At 37.8% G+C, this 14,118-nt stretch overlaps 2 protein-coding genes across 3 annotated transcripts in view; one reads left to right on the top strand and one right to left on the bottom strand.

The window, feature by feature from the left end:
* The window catches only part of ccdc135 (coiled-coil domain containing 135), a 175,672-nt gene that overhangs the window by 128,835 nt on the left and 32,719 nt on the right, over positions 1-14,118 (top strand). The window lies entirely within an intron of this gene.
* Positions 6,433-14,100, bottom strand: csnk2a2b (casein kinase 2, alpha prime polypeptide b). 2 transcript variants are annotated; one of them, XM_057329100.1, is made up of 12 exons: positions 13,201-14,099; positions 11,679-11,790; positions 11,446-11,547; positions 10,163-10,213; positions 9,695-9,754; positions 9,532-9,615; positions 9,261-9,371; positions 8,608-8,709; positions 8,316-8,416; positions 7,643-7,791; positions 7,470-7,552; positions 6,433-6,928 (listed from the first exon to the last, which is right to left on the bottom strand). In XM_057329100.1, exons 1-11 carry the CDS (start codon positions 13,302-13,304, stop codon positions 7,476-7,478), a joined length of 1,053 nt encoding a protein of 350 aa, XP_057185083.1. In that variant the 5' UTR covers positions 13,305-14,099; the 3' UTR covers positions 6,433-6,928; positions 7,470-7,475. The 2 variants fall into 2 exon arrangements, with proteins under 2 accessions (XP_057185083.1, XP_057185085.1); XM_057329102.1 differs by lacking the exon at positions 10,163-10,213 and having other exon boundaries at positions 13,201-14,100.

Here is a 14,118-nt window from a genome sequence, read left to right on the forward strand (position 1 = left end):
TCTAACTATCGATACTTGCTGTGTTCCTCCCCCCACATGTGGGCGTTGTTGATGACATAGCCTTCTAGTTGTGTTTGCACATTTGGGTGCGTCTGAGATGGGCTGTCAATAGTTTTTAATGGCACCGAGAGACGTGACTAAGTCAATGGAATTTATTTGTTTGTTTATTTATTTAGGACTAGAGAGACCGATCTCATGGCTATATCGTTTTAACTACAATAGTGCAGCTCTATGCTTTACAGTTCGTTATTTATTAAGCTGTAATGTATAAATAAAATGTTTTTTTTTTTTTTTTAGTTATTTGTTTTGAAGTAGACACATCTGTCCTTAATATAAGCAAGGGGTATTTAGGTCAAAATGAAGGGTTGGTATTTTGAATGCAAAAAGGGTTAATGACACACTTTAAAATGTAATTGTTTGGTTTTGAGGTTTATTCGCCATATGCTTCTCTGTAAGTGCGGTTGGGACGTCACAAAAACACACATTGGCTAAACAAACAACTTACAAGAGAAGGAGGGAAAATGACCAAATAAACGTAAAACAGTAGTCAATGAAAGTCAATGTGTTATGCTTGTCTATTATAATAAATAAATGAAGGGGTCTAAAATAATCTAGCTTTTTTATTATGATTTTGTTTATATGTTCATTTAGCATAAACATGAACTATGGCTAGCATAATATATATAGTATTTTAAAAATCCCCATTTTTCCTTCAAAGTCCATGTTTATTCCGTCTTTGGGGCTCAGGCTCAGTTTTATTCGATTGGCTGTTCCGTTTCGTCTCACGGGGGCAGTATTGTAGAGTAAATAAACAGGTTTAACATGAGGTCTAAATAAATTGATGGAATTTATTTAATAATATCTTACAGATCGTTTCTACAATAAATTCTTCTTCGGTTTTCTTAAATCCATTTGAATATATTGGTGGAATATATCTGGAAGTTCTTCACAAAGTAATTCTATTAAAATATTTAGCAAGTATTAGAAATATTCACACCTTTATTAAAAAAAAACTATGTGCACGTAAACTGTGGCATATGCCAACAGAATAATAGGAGGAGCCCATAAACAGGAAGGAAATTTAGTGGCGTTGGGGTTTGCACTGGTGGTGGTTACTAAGAGATTTATTGCAGCTCCATATTTTATGGTGCTGACTGAGCCATATAAATTTACAACTCTGGATGAGATAAAGCAATGGTTCTTAAAAACATAAAAAATAGCATTTTCTAACCAATATTTTGCTTTTCCAAACATTGTAGAATTTGCATAAACTCATAAAAATAAAAGTGCTTGAAAGGTTCTTCACACCGATGCCATAGAAGAACCATTTTTGGTTCCACAAAGAACCATTCAGTCAAAGGTTCTTTAAACAGCCATCTCTTTCTTACTTTTTTATAATCTGAAGAACCTTTTTTCGCCACAAAGAACCTTTTGTGAAACAGAAAGCATTCTTCAGATGTTAAAAGTTCTTTATATGGAACCAAAAGGTTCTCAATCTTTGGCATCGAAGAACCTTTTGAAGCACCTTTTTTTAAAGAGTGTAGTAGTAATCTTATCATGATGTAGAATGCTTTCGATGTAAAGCATTCTTAAAATATACAAAAACCCGTTTCAGTTCTGTGTTTATTTATGGAAAGCTATCTATGGAAAGCTTCTGATTGAATGTGAGTGATGAAGCTTGATGGAAGTTAGGGTTAGGAATGTTATCACGATTATTTCTACAATTTCCATTGAACAAAATGTGCAGATAAACCAAAGTCTTATTTCCTACATTTGAATAACGCGTTCTGGTTTCTGCACCTTAAAATTCAGGTAAGGCCTGTCTTTGAGGTTATGAATGACAATGGTTAGGCTTTTGTATGACTGGCAACTAACTGACAGCTAAACAAGTCAACATTATTGCGGTCGATGTAGTGTTTGGCGGCATGTGCGTGTGTTTGTTCAGTTTTGTGCCACCGTACATCACTGGCGTGTAAAACTTATGAATGCCATTGTCGCGCTCCACGTTTGTTGACCGAGCATCATCATCATTGCATGTGGTTGAATGCTCTACTACACAAACATGTAACCCACAACCTGCTTCATTGTTATTGTATTGCCAGTAAAGCATGAGCTGGTTTAATTTATGTTTGTAGGCCACACAAAAGCTTCACCCCCAGGATCACGTCCACCATCGCATAGCGCTCATCACTCTGAGGACGTTCTTTTGTTCTCTCATGCCAGATTCTAAATTTACCCACCAGACAAAAGGTAGCGTGATGATTAAGTTCATGTCACCGCTGCCGTGGAGCTGAAACGCGAGACACCCTTGCCCATTGTTGTGTCCAGTTTGAGGCAGTGACTGAGGAGAACTGACATCACCTGGTGATGTCGTAGTTAGAGGGCGGAGCTGCGCTGTTTGGTCCACGGTGATTGGTCACATCATGCGGCATCTGAAGAGACAATTTGTATAAGAGATGTATGCTCGGTGTAGGTGGGTAAAATTTGCAATAATTCTGCATCCGTTGGACAACAATTTTTGAGTCGGATCTTATGGCTACTGTTGTGCCGGTGAGTACGTTGCGAGTGCTTTGTTGGTCTGGATACGCTATAGCTGTTTTGTTCTAAGAATTAAAGACGATAATCTTGAACCAAACTTTAACATTTAATTCATACTTTAATCTTGTTTTAAGGATGTATATTTGACATTGTGCGCTGAAGCTGACACATTTAACTTATATATAAAAATAATGCCGTTTGCATAAATGACACTGGTAGAATTAAAACAAAAACACAATAATTCATTTTATTGTGATTTATTTTAAGTTTGTGTGGTTGTTGACTGGATCAAGTTCTCTCAGTGATATTGATGTGGATGTATCATGTCTGTTCTTGAGGGCGATCAGGTGTCAAGTAAAAGAATCTGTGTCTTCAGGCATGTTGTATGGGTCTGTGTGTGTGTATATCTGAGGCTTTGGTTTCATATATTGTAGTTAATTAATCATCTTTTTGGGGTTGGAAACTAATAGCTTTTGATCTTTTTTCCTTTAGTGTGCATCCTGCTATGGGAGCAGCAGCGTCCAGATTTATGGAAGGGGGCATGGTGGAGATTACATGTCCTTTTTTACTTACAGAGGGCCCCGTGGGAGTCCTCGTCCACGTCTTGCCTGCAACGCACCAAAGATGACGCTACGGCAGATATATCGATTGCTGCGCATAATGCGTCAGTTGCGCATTAAAGAAGCAGCAGCTGCAGCCGCAGCCGCAAGGTGAGAGGGATGTGTGGTCTCTATGCTTGGGTCATTCTGTAGTTGATGGAACATTTCATGTTGTACTAAAATAAAAAAGATTATATATAGGCCTACTGTATATTATGTATAAAGTATATATGCTTATATATATATAAATATGATATTAAATATTAAAAATAATGAAATCATTATGATTAATATGAATCAATAATACTATCACTATTTACTATTATTTACTACAAAACTCAACCAAACTCTAGTGTGATTTTACTGTTTGTGTCTCTGATTCACAGAAAGCAGGGGTCTCCAGCGGTCACTCCCAGCTCACCCACGGTCAAGTCGGAGAGGCGCTGCTTGCCCGCCTGTTTTCGCCGCAGACGCAGCAACAATATAAAAAGAGTGAGTTAAGCACCCCACCACTCCAAAACCTCCCGACATCTTCAGCCCTGTGGGAGCTCACAAACTGGGGACCGGCGCCACTCCTCTCTCTCCACAGAAGACAAAGCAAGGGATGCAGACATCCCCATCTCCAATCTTGTTGGATTCTTTTGTTGGGAGGATGCAATAAAGCAGTTTACGTTCGGATGATGGAGAAAATGCTGAGCAGATCTTTGTGTTCAGAGCTTTATACGGGACTTTTTTACCTCACATAAAAGAACTAGGTTGAACATTTTTTTAAATTGTTAAATTCATGTAGGGAATTCCTGTACCTGTATTTAAACAAAATGGAAAGTCTTCATCAGGGTGGAAATGCGAAACGGCTATTTGTTTGTTTATTTATTTATCTGTTTGTTTGTTTGCTTCCTCATGGGACTGGGGGCCCAAGATTTCCTCTATTTAAGAAGTGTGATGGAAACTGAGCTACAGGTGTGCATTACCGTGCTGAAACTAACACTGCCACGCAGCTTGTGCGTGTCAATGTTGTGAAGCTAATGATTTCTCGTGAATCTCGCCTGAGCAACATTTCCATAATAAAACAGTGGTGATCTGAAAAACTGAGTTCATTCAACTGAGTTCAAACCCATGGATTTACTTGTACAAAGGTTTTAAGACCATTCATATCTGTCAACGTTTCCAGTTTCAAATTTATGGGGTGTTATATCTTTTAAAAGTCAAGAGCAGATCATAACCGGTAGCAGATCTTAAACAGAAACAGTGGAACTCAATGGAAATCACATAATGATGAATTAAATGCAACGGCTTCTAATAGAGAAGTGGAAAGTGCTGAACCTGTAAAAAAAAACATTGACAGTCAGGAGTTCAATGTTAAATGTTATGATCTATTTTGGATTATTCATTTTTCTATTCATTTTAGTTAATTGTATGTATAGGTTTACGATTCAATTGTCTAACAAAATTATAGCAAACATTTGACATTAATGAACATAACACATTGTCAACCAGCTCAATTTCATGGGTAAGATGTGTTCTAAACATGACAAGTCCAGGAGTCATGTCGTGGGACAGGAAGACGGAGATCAGGTGTCTTCTTAGGAAGGAAATTAATTTTGCAGTCACACTTAATCAGACTTGTGAAACGGTCCGATACTATAAATACCACGTTTTTTTTAAGTTACAGTAGTTTCGCATGTATAAACAATACTAAAAGAAAGCCAGTTAGTCAAATGAGCAACAGGGTTATGGGAAGCTCACAATGTCAAAATAAAAACAATGAAGCTGTTGATTTTTACGTGACATCTGACACAGCCCTTCTTCCAGGAAACGGTTTAGTGTTTCTCAATCATTTAGATTGATTCATTTACTCGTGCTATATACTTGCAATAAGTCATCTTGTAAGAATGCGGCCATGTTTGGATAACTGATTGAGGCCTCCTATCTCAGACCATATAGGCCTAATCGATAACTTATGCTTTCAAAATGGCTCCTGTTTTATCATCTTTACGTGGTGTGTTTGCCCAACCGTCCTACACCAAAGTGTGTAGGTAACAGGTCACTTTTTCACTGGAACATGGAAGTCACTGAGTGTGTTTTCAACTTTTCTGAACTACTCAAAATCTAATGTTGACTTGTTATTTTCCATAGGATGTCGCTATATATAACACTTAACGAACAAATCAAACCAATCTCTTCATTTTACACATAGCTAGGTATTAATGTCATACACATTCTGCCTCCTATTTTAAAATGTTTATGTGAGAGTTGCTCACCGTAAGCTATTTGGTCAAAGCTTTGGAAGGCAAATGTAAGCAAACAAGTCTTGGACATGAATAATGATGAGTTTCTGTTTAACACTGTAACTGAGACGAGGTTTAAAAAAAGACCTAAACACAAGTGAACAATGAGCTGTGGCGGTGGACCGGACTCGTGCGGACCACTGAGAGCAAAGGCGGTCTTGGAGAAATCGCGTCATCCCATGAGCCAACATCGGACATCTGAGCCACGGGTGGCACGAAGGGCCGTTATTGAGACTCCTCCAGCAATGCTCATAGGTTATGGGTGTGGAGTTGATCACAGCGCCTGGTAAATAAGATCCTTTTATTCACACTCGTGCCATTCAAAACTTGTGACTTTCTTCTTCAGTGGAACCCAAAAGAAGATATTTTGAGAAATGTCTCTGGGGTTTGCGTCCATACCATGGAAGTCAATGGGGGGCAGTGTTATTTGGTTACTAGCATTCTTCGAAATATTTTATTTTGTGTTCTGCAGAAGAAAGCCAAAACGGTTTGAAATGAGACGAGTGTGAGAAAATGAATTTTCATTTTTGGGTGAACTATCCCTTTAAGACCTTATAAGAACAACTAACCTGTTGAATACAAAAGGCCTTATATGACAAAGCGCAGGGGTGTGGAAATGTGCCAGGCTAATTAATGAACCTGGCTGGCAAAACGCTGGATATCACGTAGCCAAAATATTGCTCAACAGCAGTGATGAATGGACGATCGAGTTTCACACAACACAGACACACTAACCTGTTCTCTTTCACATCATGCAACTCAACAAATGAACTAAAGAAAACAATGCTAGGGTGTTATTGGTGGTTGCTAAACTGCTAATAAGCTTTTCGGAGTGTTCTAGATGCTTCCTTATTGCTCCAAATAAAAATAAATGTATTATCGATGTTATAGTCATCAGGTATGCGTCTAATCCTGTCAATGCAAAAGTATGAGCCACAGTAGTAATGATGCTTGCCATGTGATTGGTCAAAACCCCTTTCCCCATCACCACACAACAACAAGGCACATAGATCTAAATAAAAATCATTTATTTCATTAATATAGTAATCAATCTACCTAGAGCAAAGAAAAAAGGTCCACCATGCCACTTTAATACTACAGTATGTAGAGGCTGCACCAAGGTCTGAATACTGAACAGACAGACACACAGACCAATAAGAATAGAGGGGGCGGGGTTCATTCTGGTCTTCATTCTCCATGCCTAGATTGAGGTGGGAGGGGCCAGTGTACCAGGGGTAGAGTCATATTCTCTTTCATCTACAACTGGGAAGAACAACTTTGACATCTTCTAGAGGAACAGGCCTGTTTTAGAGGAGCAGACCAAACCTTGACAGACACAGAAAGCTGAAGTCTGAGTGTGAGTGTAAGAAGGTGTGTGTGTGTCTGAGAAACAAGGTGTGACAGGTGCTGCTTAAATCCGACTTTCACTGTACACTTGTAGAGGTTTCGGACACGAGGGATAGAAAATTGAGGTAACAAACATCTTCCTTTTCCTTTCGATGCCTGAGGGACAAAGCAGAAAAATGGAACATTTCCTGTTTTAGAAATGTAAGGGAGGATATCTTTAGGAAATCAACATTAGTATTTACACTAACAATACGATGAAGTAATATTTTAAACTTTTTGTTACAACTAAAACAATTTCAAGAAACATTTTGTTACGTGCAAGGTTATTTTAGTTTGCTATAAACTTCAGTTTATTGAAATCAAATAAAATACTGGAATAAAAAATATTGTAAACACTTGCATATGTTGCATAATAAACTGAAGTTAGTTTGTTCACTAAAATTATAATAATCTTATGTAGCAACATAAAAAAATAAAAAAATAAATTATAAAATGACAAAAGCATATAACAAAATAAACAAAAACTACAGTAAACTAAAATAAATTAATCTTATATAGTAACATAAAAAATAAACAAATAAATAATGAAATGACAAAAGCATATAAAAAAATAACTAAAAATGTAACTGAAAACTAAAAATCCAAAAAGCTCAATTAAAATTAAAACTAAAAACAAAACTATAACAACTCTGGTTACCTGCTCTCATCGGGGTGTATTGGTTCCACTTGACACTATATTACCATCTGTATTATTGTGAGACTGCTCCTTCACCACTGGATCTATAAACACAAAACACACAATTTTGCATGACTCGGGCACTATGAAGTGTTGTCTATACAAGTAGTCAGCAATGAGGGCAGTGTACTCACAGAAATAAGGGTGCTCCATTGCTTCGGTCGCTGTCAGTCTCTGTTGATGGTCATAGCGTAGCAGCTTGTCAAGAAGGTCCAGAGCCTCCGGACTTACCAAATGCTGGTTCTCCGTCTGCACAAACTGTTCCCAGCGTTTTCGTGTTTGCCTGTGGGTTTGGGCAAGACAGCTTTACCAACTAGGAACAATTATTATGATAAGTCATGTTATACATGTATTAAAATCACCTGTTATTCTAATACTTGTTCTAATAGTGTAGACTGCACTATTTATTTATTTTGGGGGGGAACCTCAGTGTATTTGTTCACCATATTTAGATATGCTTGTTGTTGTTTTTCTTGTTGCTTTTTGTTGTTGTTGTTGTTTAAATGGTTAAATAAATAAATAAAAATTCAAACAAAAAATCACCTGTTATGTGCTGACCTTTCAATTTGATAAATCATTGTTCATAATACATTTATCAAAAATATTATAAATTAAAATGACAAATATAGCGTAGTGAATAAAAAACTCTTAAAGGATAATGATGTCCTTAAAACTAACACTTAAAGTCAAATAAAGTCAAACTGACATTACCCACAAAATCTTATAAATCATTATTATGATAATTATATGTTAATACAGACGATGACGTTTTGACAAGTATACACAGCACCCTCTGTTGGTACTTACTGGCCAAGCAAGTCTTTGAATCGTGGATCCAGTTCAATGTGGTATTTGCGCAGGTAGCCAAAAAGCTCATCTGTCCCAAGAACTTTTGCAATCCGCACCAACTAGATCCACAGGGAATTATTTCAATCACACATTGATTATAATGTTTCATGAGCCTTTTTTTGTACTTTCACCAATATTATTAAAATGATATCTTGAAAAATATTCTGTGCGACCAATAAATTAGACAAAGCTAATCTAAGCAGTTCCCGATACAACTTGAGAATGTTGATATTTTTTATGTCCTTAATACCTGATCGTAGTTGTCTTGGCCATGAAAGAACGGCTCTTTTTGAAAAATCATACTAGCCAGCATGCAGCCGAGACTCCACATGTCCAAACTGTAATCATACATCTGTTCGCACAATAAGACATGCATGTCAAACCCCCCAAAAAACAGAGACACACTGACAAAACACTGAATGGTTTTCAAAAATGTTTGACGAAATATTTAATTGGCAACACTAACAAACAATTTTAAAAACATATTCCTAATGCTATATTAGATTTATGTTTATGTTACATTGATATGATCAGCACTGACATCATAAGGATCAAGAAGTGCTTTACACGCATTTCTTATGAAAGACATGAATGTGTGTGATCTGAAGATAAGATAATATACTGAAATACCTAAACAGTCACATAACAGACACATAAACAGTCAGGCTATGAAATCTCTTTTTTCTCTTTGATTGCTAGCGGGTATCCAAAACTTGATAAACCGGTTATTAACAAAAAACTTAAGCGCCTAAGCTAAATATGAACGGCAGGAATGTTGACAAGTTGTTCGAGAGAATGTGTCAAAGGTTTCATAAATAAGGAAAACAATATTTTTTGTGTCTTAAAAATGAGATTTGTTCAAATTCTGCATAAATTCTACATAAAAACACTTTGCATTTTTACCTGGTAGTCCACAAGCAGTTCTGGACCCTTGAAATACCGCGACGCCACTCTGACGTTGTACTCTTGTGCGGGGTGATAAAACTCAGCAAGACCCCAGTCTATCAACCTTAGCTTCAAACACACACAAAGATATAATAAAATTATACATATGCGAATCAATGCATCAAAACACTTTCCACAAAAACCTGATACACTGCTGCCATCTGCTGGTACACAGACTACATGACATTGCACACTGCTTGAATCCACACTTTTTCTGAGTTATCTTTACCTTCCTTAACTGGTGGTCGATCATGACGTTGTGAGGTTTGACATCACGGTGCATGATACCCATACTATGGCAGTAGTCCAGAGCCTGTTATGAAAAAACAGACGTCAGCACAAAATGTCATTCACGTGCAAAACTTCCAAAATAAGCCAGACGTTAAGCTTACCTTTAGTAGTTCATACATGTAAAAACGTATATCATAATCTGTTAACTTTTGATACAGCTCCTAAACAAAAGAAAAAACAGCAATTGGATTGAAAGCAATGTACGATACACCTAGCTCACCCCAAAATGATTTTTTTCATCATTTATGCCCCCTCATGTCATTCCAAACCTGTATGACTTTCTTTCTTCTACAGAACACAAAAAAAGATATTTTGAAGAACGCTGGTAAAGAAACTACATTTCTTAAAATATTTTCTATTGTGTTTCACAGAAGAAAGAGTCATATACAAGTTTTGAATGACATATGGGTAAATAATAATGACAGAATTTTTGTTTTTGGGAGAACTATCCCATTTAGATATGTATGGTAACAGCAAGCCCTCTCAGAAGAAAGCTTATCGAATAATAATGCAGAATAAAAATAAACCAGATAACATTACCAGTTAAATATTCATTACAATAAATATACCTTAAAATCTGTATTATTGATGCATTCAAAGACAAGCGCAGGTGTTCGAGACTGGAAAGAGATTGGGCAGCAATATGGAGAAAGAGAGAGATGAACATGACAATTAAAAACAAAGCAAGTCCTTAAATCATCGATGATAAGCATTAACAGACATCACTGTGCGTTCTCATTGCGATCAGAAAAACAGGAGGAACGCAGGAGGCACATGGAGGGCAAAAGCTGCGCAAGCATTATTCAGATGTAAAATCCCCACCACGCTCTCGGTTTTTCTGATATGATCTCATGTGCCTGATCTCATAATTTCCAGAAATCGTTTTCTGCTGTTCACTTGCGTGTATGTGCACAACATCTAATATGGCAATCGGCAGAGGCATATACCAGTGTGAAATTAGTTATTTCTGATGTTTTGCTAAGTTAATTTAGCCATTTAAATTGATCGTACGGAATGATCACTTCTTCAATAACATATTTTGCACAGTTTAAAGTCCCAGTGAAATTAAAAATGACAATTCTTATTTTTTCATGAAATATTGCAGCGTTTTCAGTAAATAATAGTTTATCAATGTGGGTCATTTTCTTTTTAAAATTCATGTACCCTCATAATCTTCAGTTAAAATCTGAAAATGCACTTCCACCCAGAAATGACTATCCATCTCAAATGATGTAAATTAAGACGGCTTGGCCGAAGCATCCGTTAACTCCTCCCCTTCTACTGTAAGTCTGCTGCCAGTTTCATTTCAAAATCAATGCAATAGCTGTTTTTATACATCCAATCAATCCGGAGTGAAAAATGCAAGCCACGCCCACTAATTTTCACCTTTGAAATTCCTTTTCACTCGGAAATGTGTCGGAATACGGATGTAAAAACGATCGCAACTTCCAGTTCACAGGGACTTTAATATTGTTTTTTTTATTGTTTTGTGGACACGGTTATTGTTTACATCGCAGTTTTGACTAGGCAATGACCAAATATTCAATACACAAGAAACTTACTATTTATTTTCACTAAGAGATTTTTCATTTTTGTGCGCAGCCTCATAAATATTCATGAGCCATTTTGTGAGATCACATCCGCAATGAACTGGTTTCAGCTTTAAACAAATCGTCTGCACCTGTGAGCAAGAGAAAGCAATTTGTCTCAAACTGTCCTCCCACACCACAGATGAGAAAGAAATTCAAACTTCTCCTGGGAAAAACCGTGCGCCCTGACAGGACGAGCATCTTTGTCACCAGCCAATGGAAAAGGGGGGTGGGGCTCGTGGGAGGGAACATGGAGAACATACCACAGGATCCTTCACTGTGTCCATCAACTGAATGATGTTGGTTCCTCCTCGTAGGTTCTCCAAAATCTTAATCTCTCTCTTGATCTTTTTCTTCTTGACAGGCTATTTAAAAAGAAAAAACACAATAATACTCGTATGTAATCTCATATGCTCATATAATAAAATACACAGAATATAATGAAGTATTTTAATTTCTAGACAGACACTTCCTGATGGCGAATTTAAAACCTCACCTTGAGGATTTTGACCACAACCTTCTCGTTATTGTTGACGTTGATGGCCTCAAAAACCTCGCTGTATTTTCCTCTTCCGAGCTTCCGCACCAGCTGGAAATCCTCCTGGTTACTGCAGGTGGTACACGTTCAGAAAGAGAATACACATCAGATATCGACATCTCCCACCCGCCATGCCTTCTGCGAGCACGAAACACAGCCGATCATCTGGGAAAATGACCAAGCCCGTCATTTTCCCCGTCGGCTGAAGGCTGACTGACATCTCAATCGAGGGACGGCGCCGAAGAGGACATTTTAAGCATTGGGCTGCTGTCTTGAAATTGCTCCTAACTATAGTAATAAAGAAATGCTACTACTGTGACAGAGGCTTAATCATTCATGATCAGAATCTTTTATTGGGCTGAATTTGTGAAGACTTGATACATTTTATACTCTAATTATACATTTTTGTACACTAAAAAACATTATATATATATATATATATATATTGGAACATGAACATTTTATAATACATAATTGAAAAAGGATAAATAGGATATTTAAACATATTTAAGTGTTTAATGTATCTAATTGCGTATTCGTTTTTATGGCGATGTTTTGGTCTTTTTTGGTCATTTGAAAACACTTTCATTTTTCTGCAAAGGGAAAAACAACATTATGAGTTTGTGATGACATGATGGTATTTAAAGGGACAGTTCACCTAAAAACGAAAATTCTATAGTTTATTCACCCTCATGTCACTCAAAACATGTATATGACTCTTGGTTCCGTGAAACACAAAAGAAGATATTTTGAGAAATGTTTCAGTGCTTTTGTTCATACAATGGACGTCAATGGGGTCCAGTGTTGTTTGGTTACCAACATTTTTCAAAATATCTTCTTTGTGTTCTGCAGAAGTAACAAAGAAATACAGGTTTGGAATGACACGAGGGTGAATAAATGATGCAAGAATCTTCATTTCTAAATGAACTATCCTTTTAAGAGGACAACTTTATTTTTTAGGTGAACTTTGTAATACTGAGTGCATATATATTTATTGTACAAAACCTAAATAGACCCATGTGACTTTCTCTACCTGTAAAACCAGTAAATATCAAAGCGTTGGTACAGAATGGTGATTAATGTAAATTGCACAATATTTTCATAGAAATTTGTAGATGATAACCACTGTGATCACAAACACACAATCTTCATGTTATCCTCCCATCGTTGTCTCTCACACACAGCCTGCTCGATCACAATCTGATGACTTTTCCAGCGAGATCGATACCCACCCTACAATGTGAACCACTGCGCAAAGAAAAACAGCATGACAGATACACACAACACTCACAGCATCATCGCACACTAACACAATGGTTGTATCTCGAACCCTAGTAGTGAGCAGCATTTTGGGGACATCACAACAGCGTCAATGCAAATTCATTCAAACGCGCCCTTTGATCTCCAACATGATCAACTCACTGGGATCTGAGACACATACGATGATGCGTTAGGACGTTTATGACGTTAAATCTCTCACCTCCAGGTGGGCACGTGGGCCTCATAGTCCCAGTATTCCCTGCTCTTCAAAGTGTTGACATCGGCATAAACCCGAGACTTACTACCGGCCACTGGGCCGGGCATGGCGGGCGAAGGGGCTCAGGGTGCGGTAGAAATCCGATCGCCAAATCCAATCCAAAAAAGGATCACGCGCGCGCGAGGACCACCGATGTGGTAGATCGGGTCAGCGTCCGGGTGTGTTAATATCTGATATCGAAGCCTCAAAAAAAGATGGAGTGCAGTGATCGCTGAGTAGCGCTCTTCCTCCGACTTGTCAGCTCGGTTTAAATCGCCTGGTCGAGGTTGAAAATGAATGGTGCTGGATACACCAGATGATCTGCCGAGGTTGCATGCAAAGTAGAAAATTGGGGTATAGGTAATCTATTCTGGACATGTGTGTGCTAACTTCATACGAGTTCTGCGGTTTAAAATAGATGTTAAGGCGTGGGGGGTTGTTTAAATCTAATTACTGTGTTAAACCCCCCCACACCGGCACCCCAGAGGGCCCTCAAATCCCTAGATACAAAGTATAGAGATCCAAAAGGAAGCCAGGATGTGTCTTCTCAATGTGGAGGACGCTGTTAGAAAACAAAGTAACCAATGTAACTATGCTGAATATAACAAATCAGGCTCTAAGCTTCAGGATATTGACTAGTATAGCCGGTTAGAGTGAGAGAGGGGGCGGTGAGGCACTGGTCGATATGTGCCTCGCAAACTCTACCTGACCCCCGCAAAAACGTTTCACCGTGGCGTCCTTCGGATATTGTCGATATGCAAAATTGTGAAAACCGTTTATAATTCCATGCAGTTGGTTGTGATCACGGTTCGGGTTTCCCACCGGTCCGGACTTTTCGTGCTGCAGGAAAAACGGACCGCAACGATTTCACCCGGAAGTGCA

The sequence above is a fragment of the Triplophysa rosa genome, linkage group LG3 (genome assembly GCF_024868665.1).
Source record: "Triplophysa rosa linkage group LG3, Trosa_1v2, whole genome shotgun sequence".
Classification (NCBI taxonomy): domain Eukaryota; kingdom Metazoa; phylum Chordata; class Actinopteri; order Cypriniformes; family Nemacheilidae; genus Triplophysa; species Triplophysa rosa.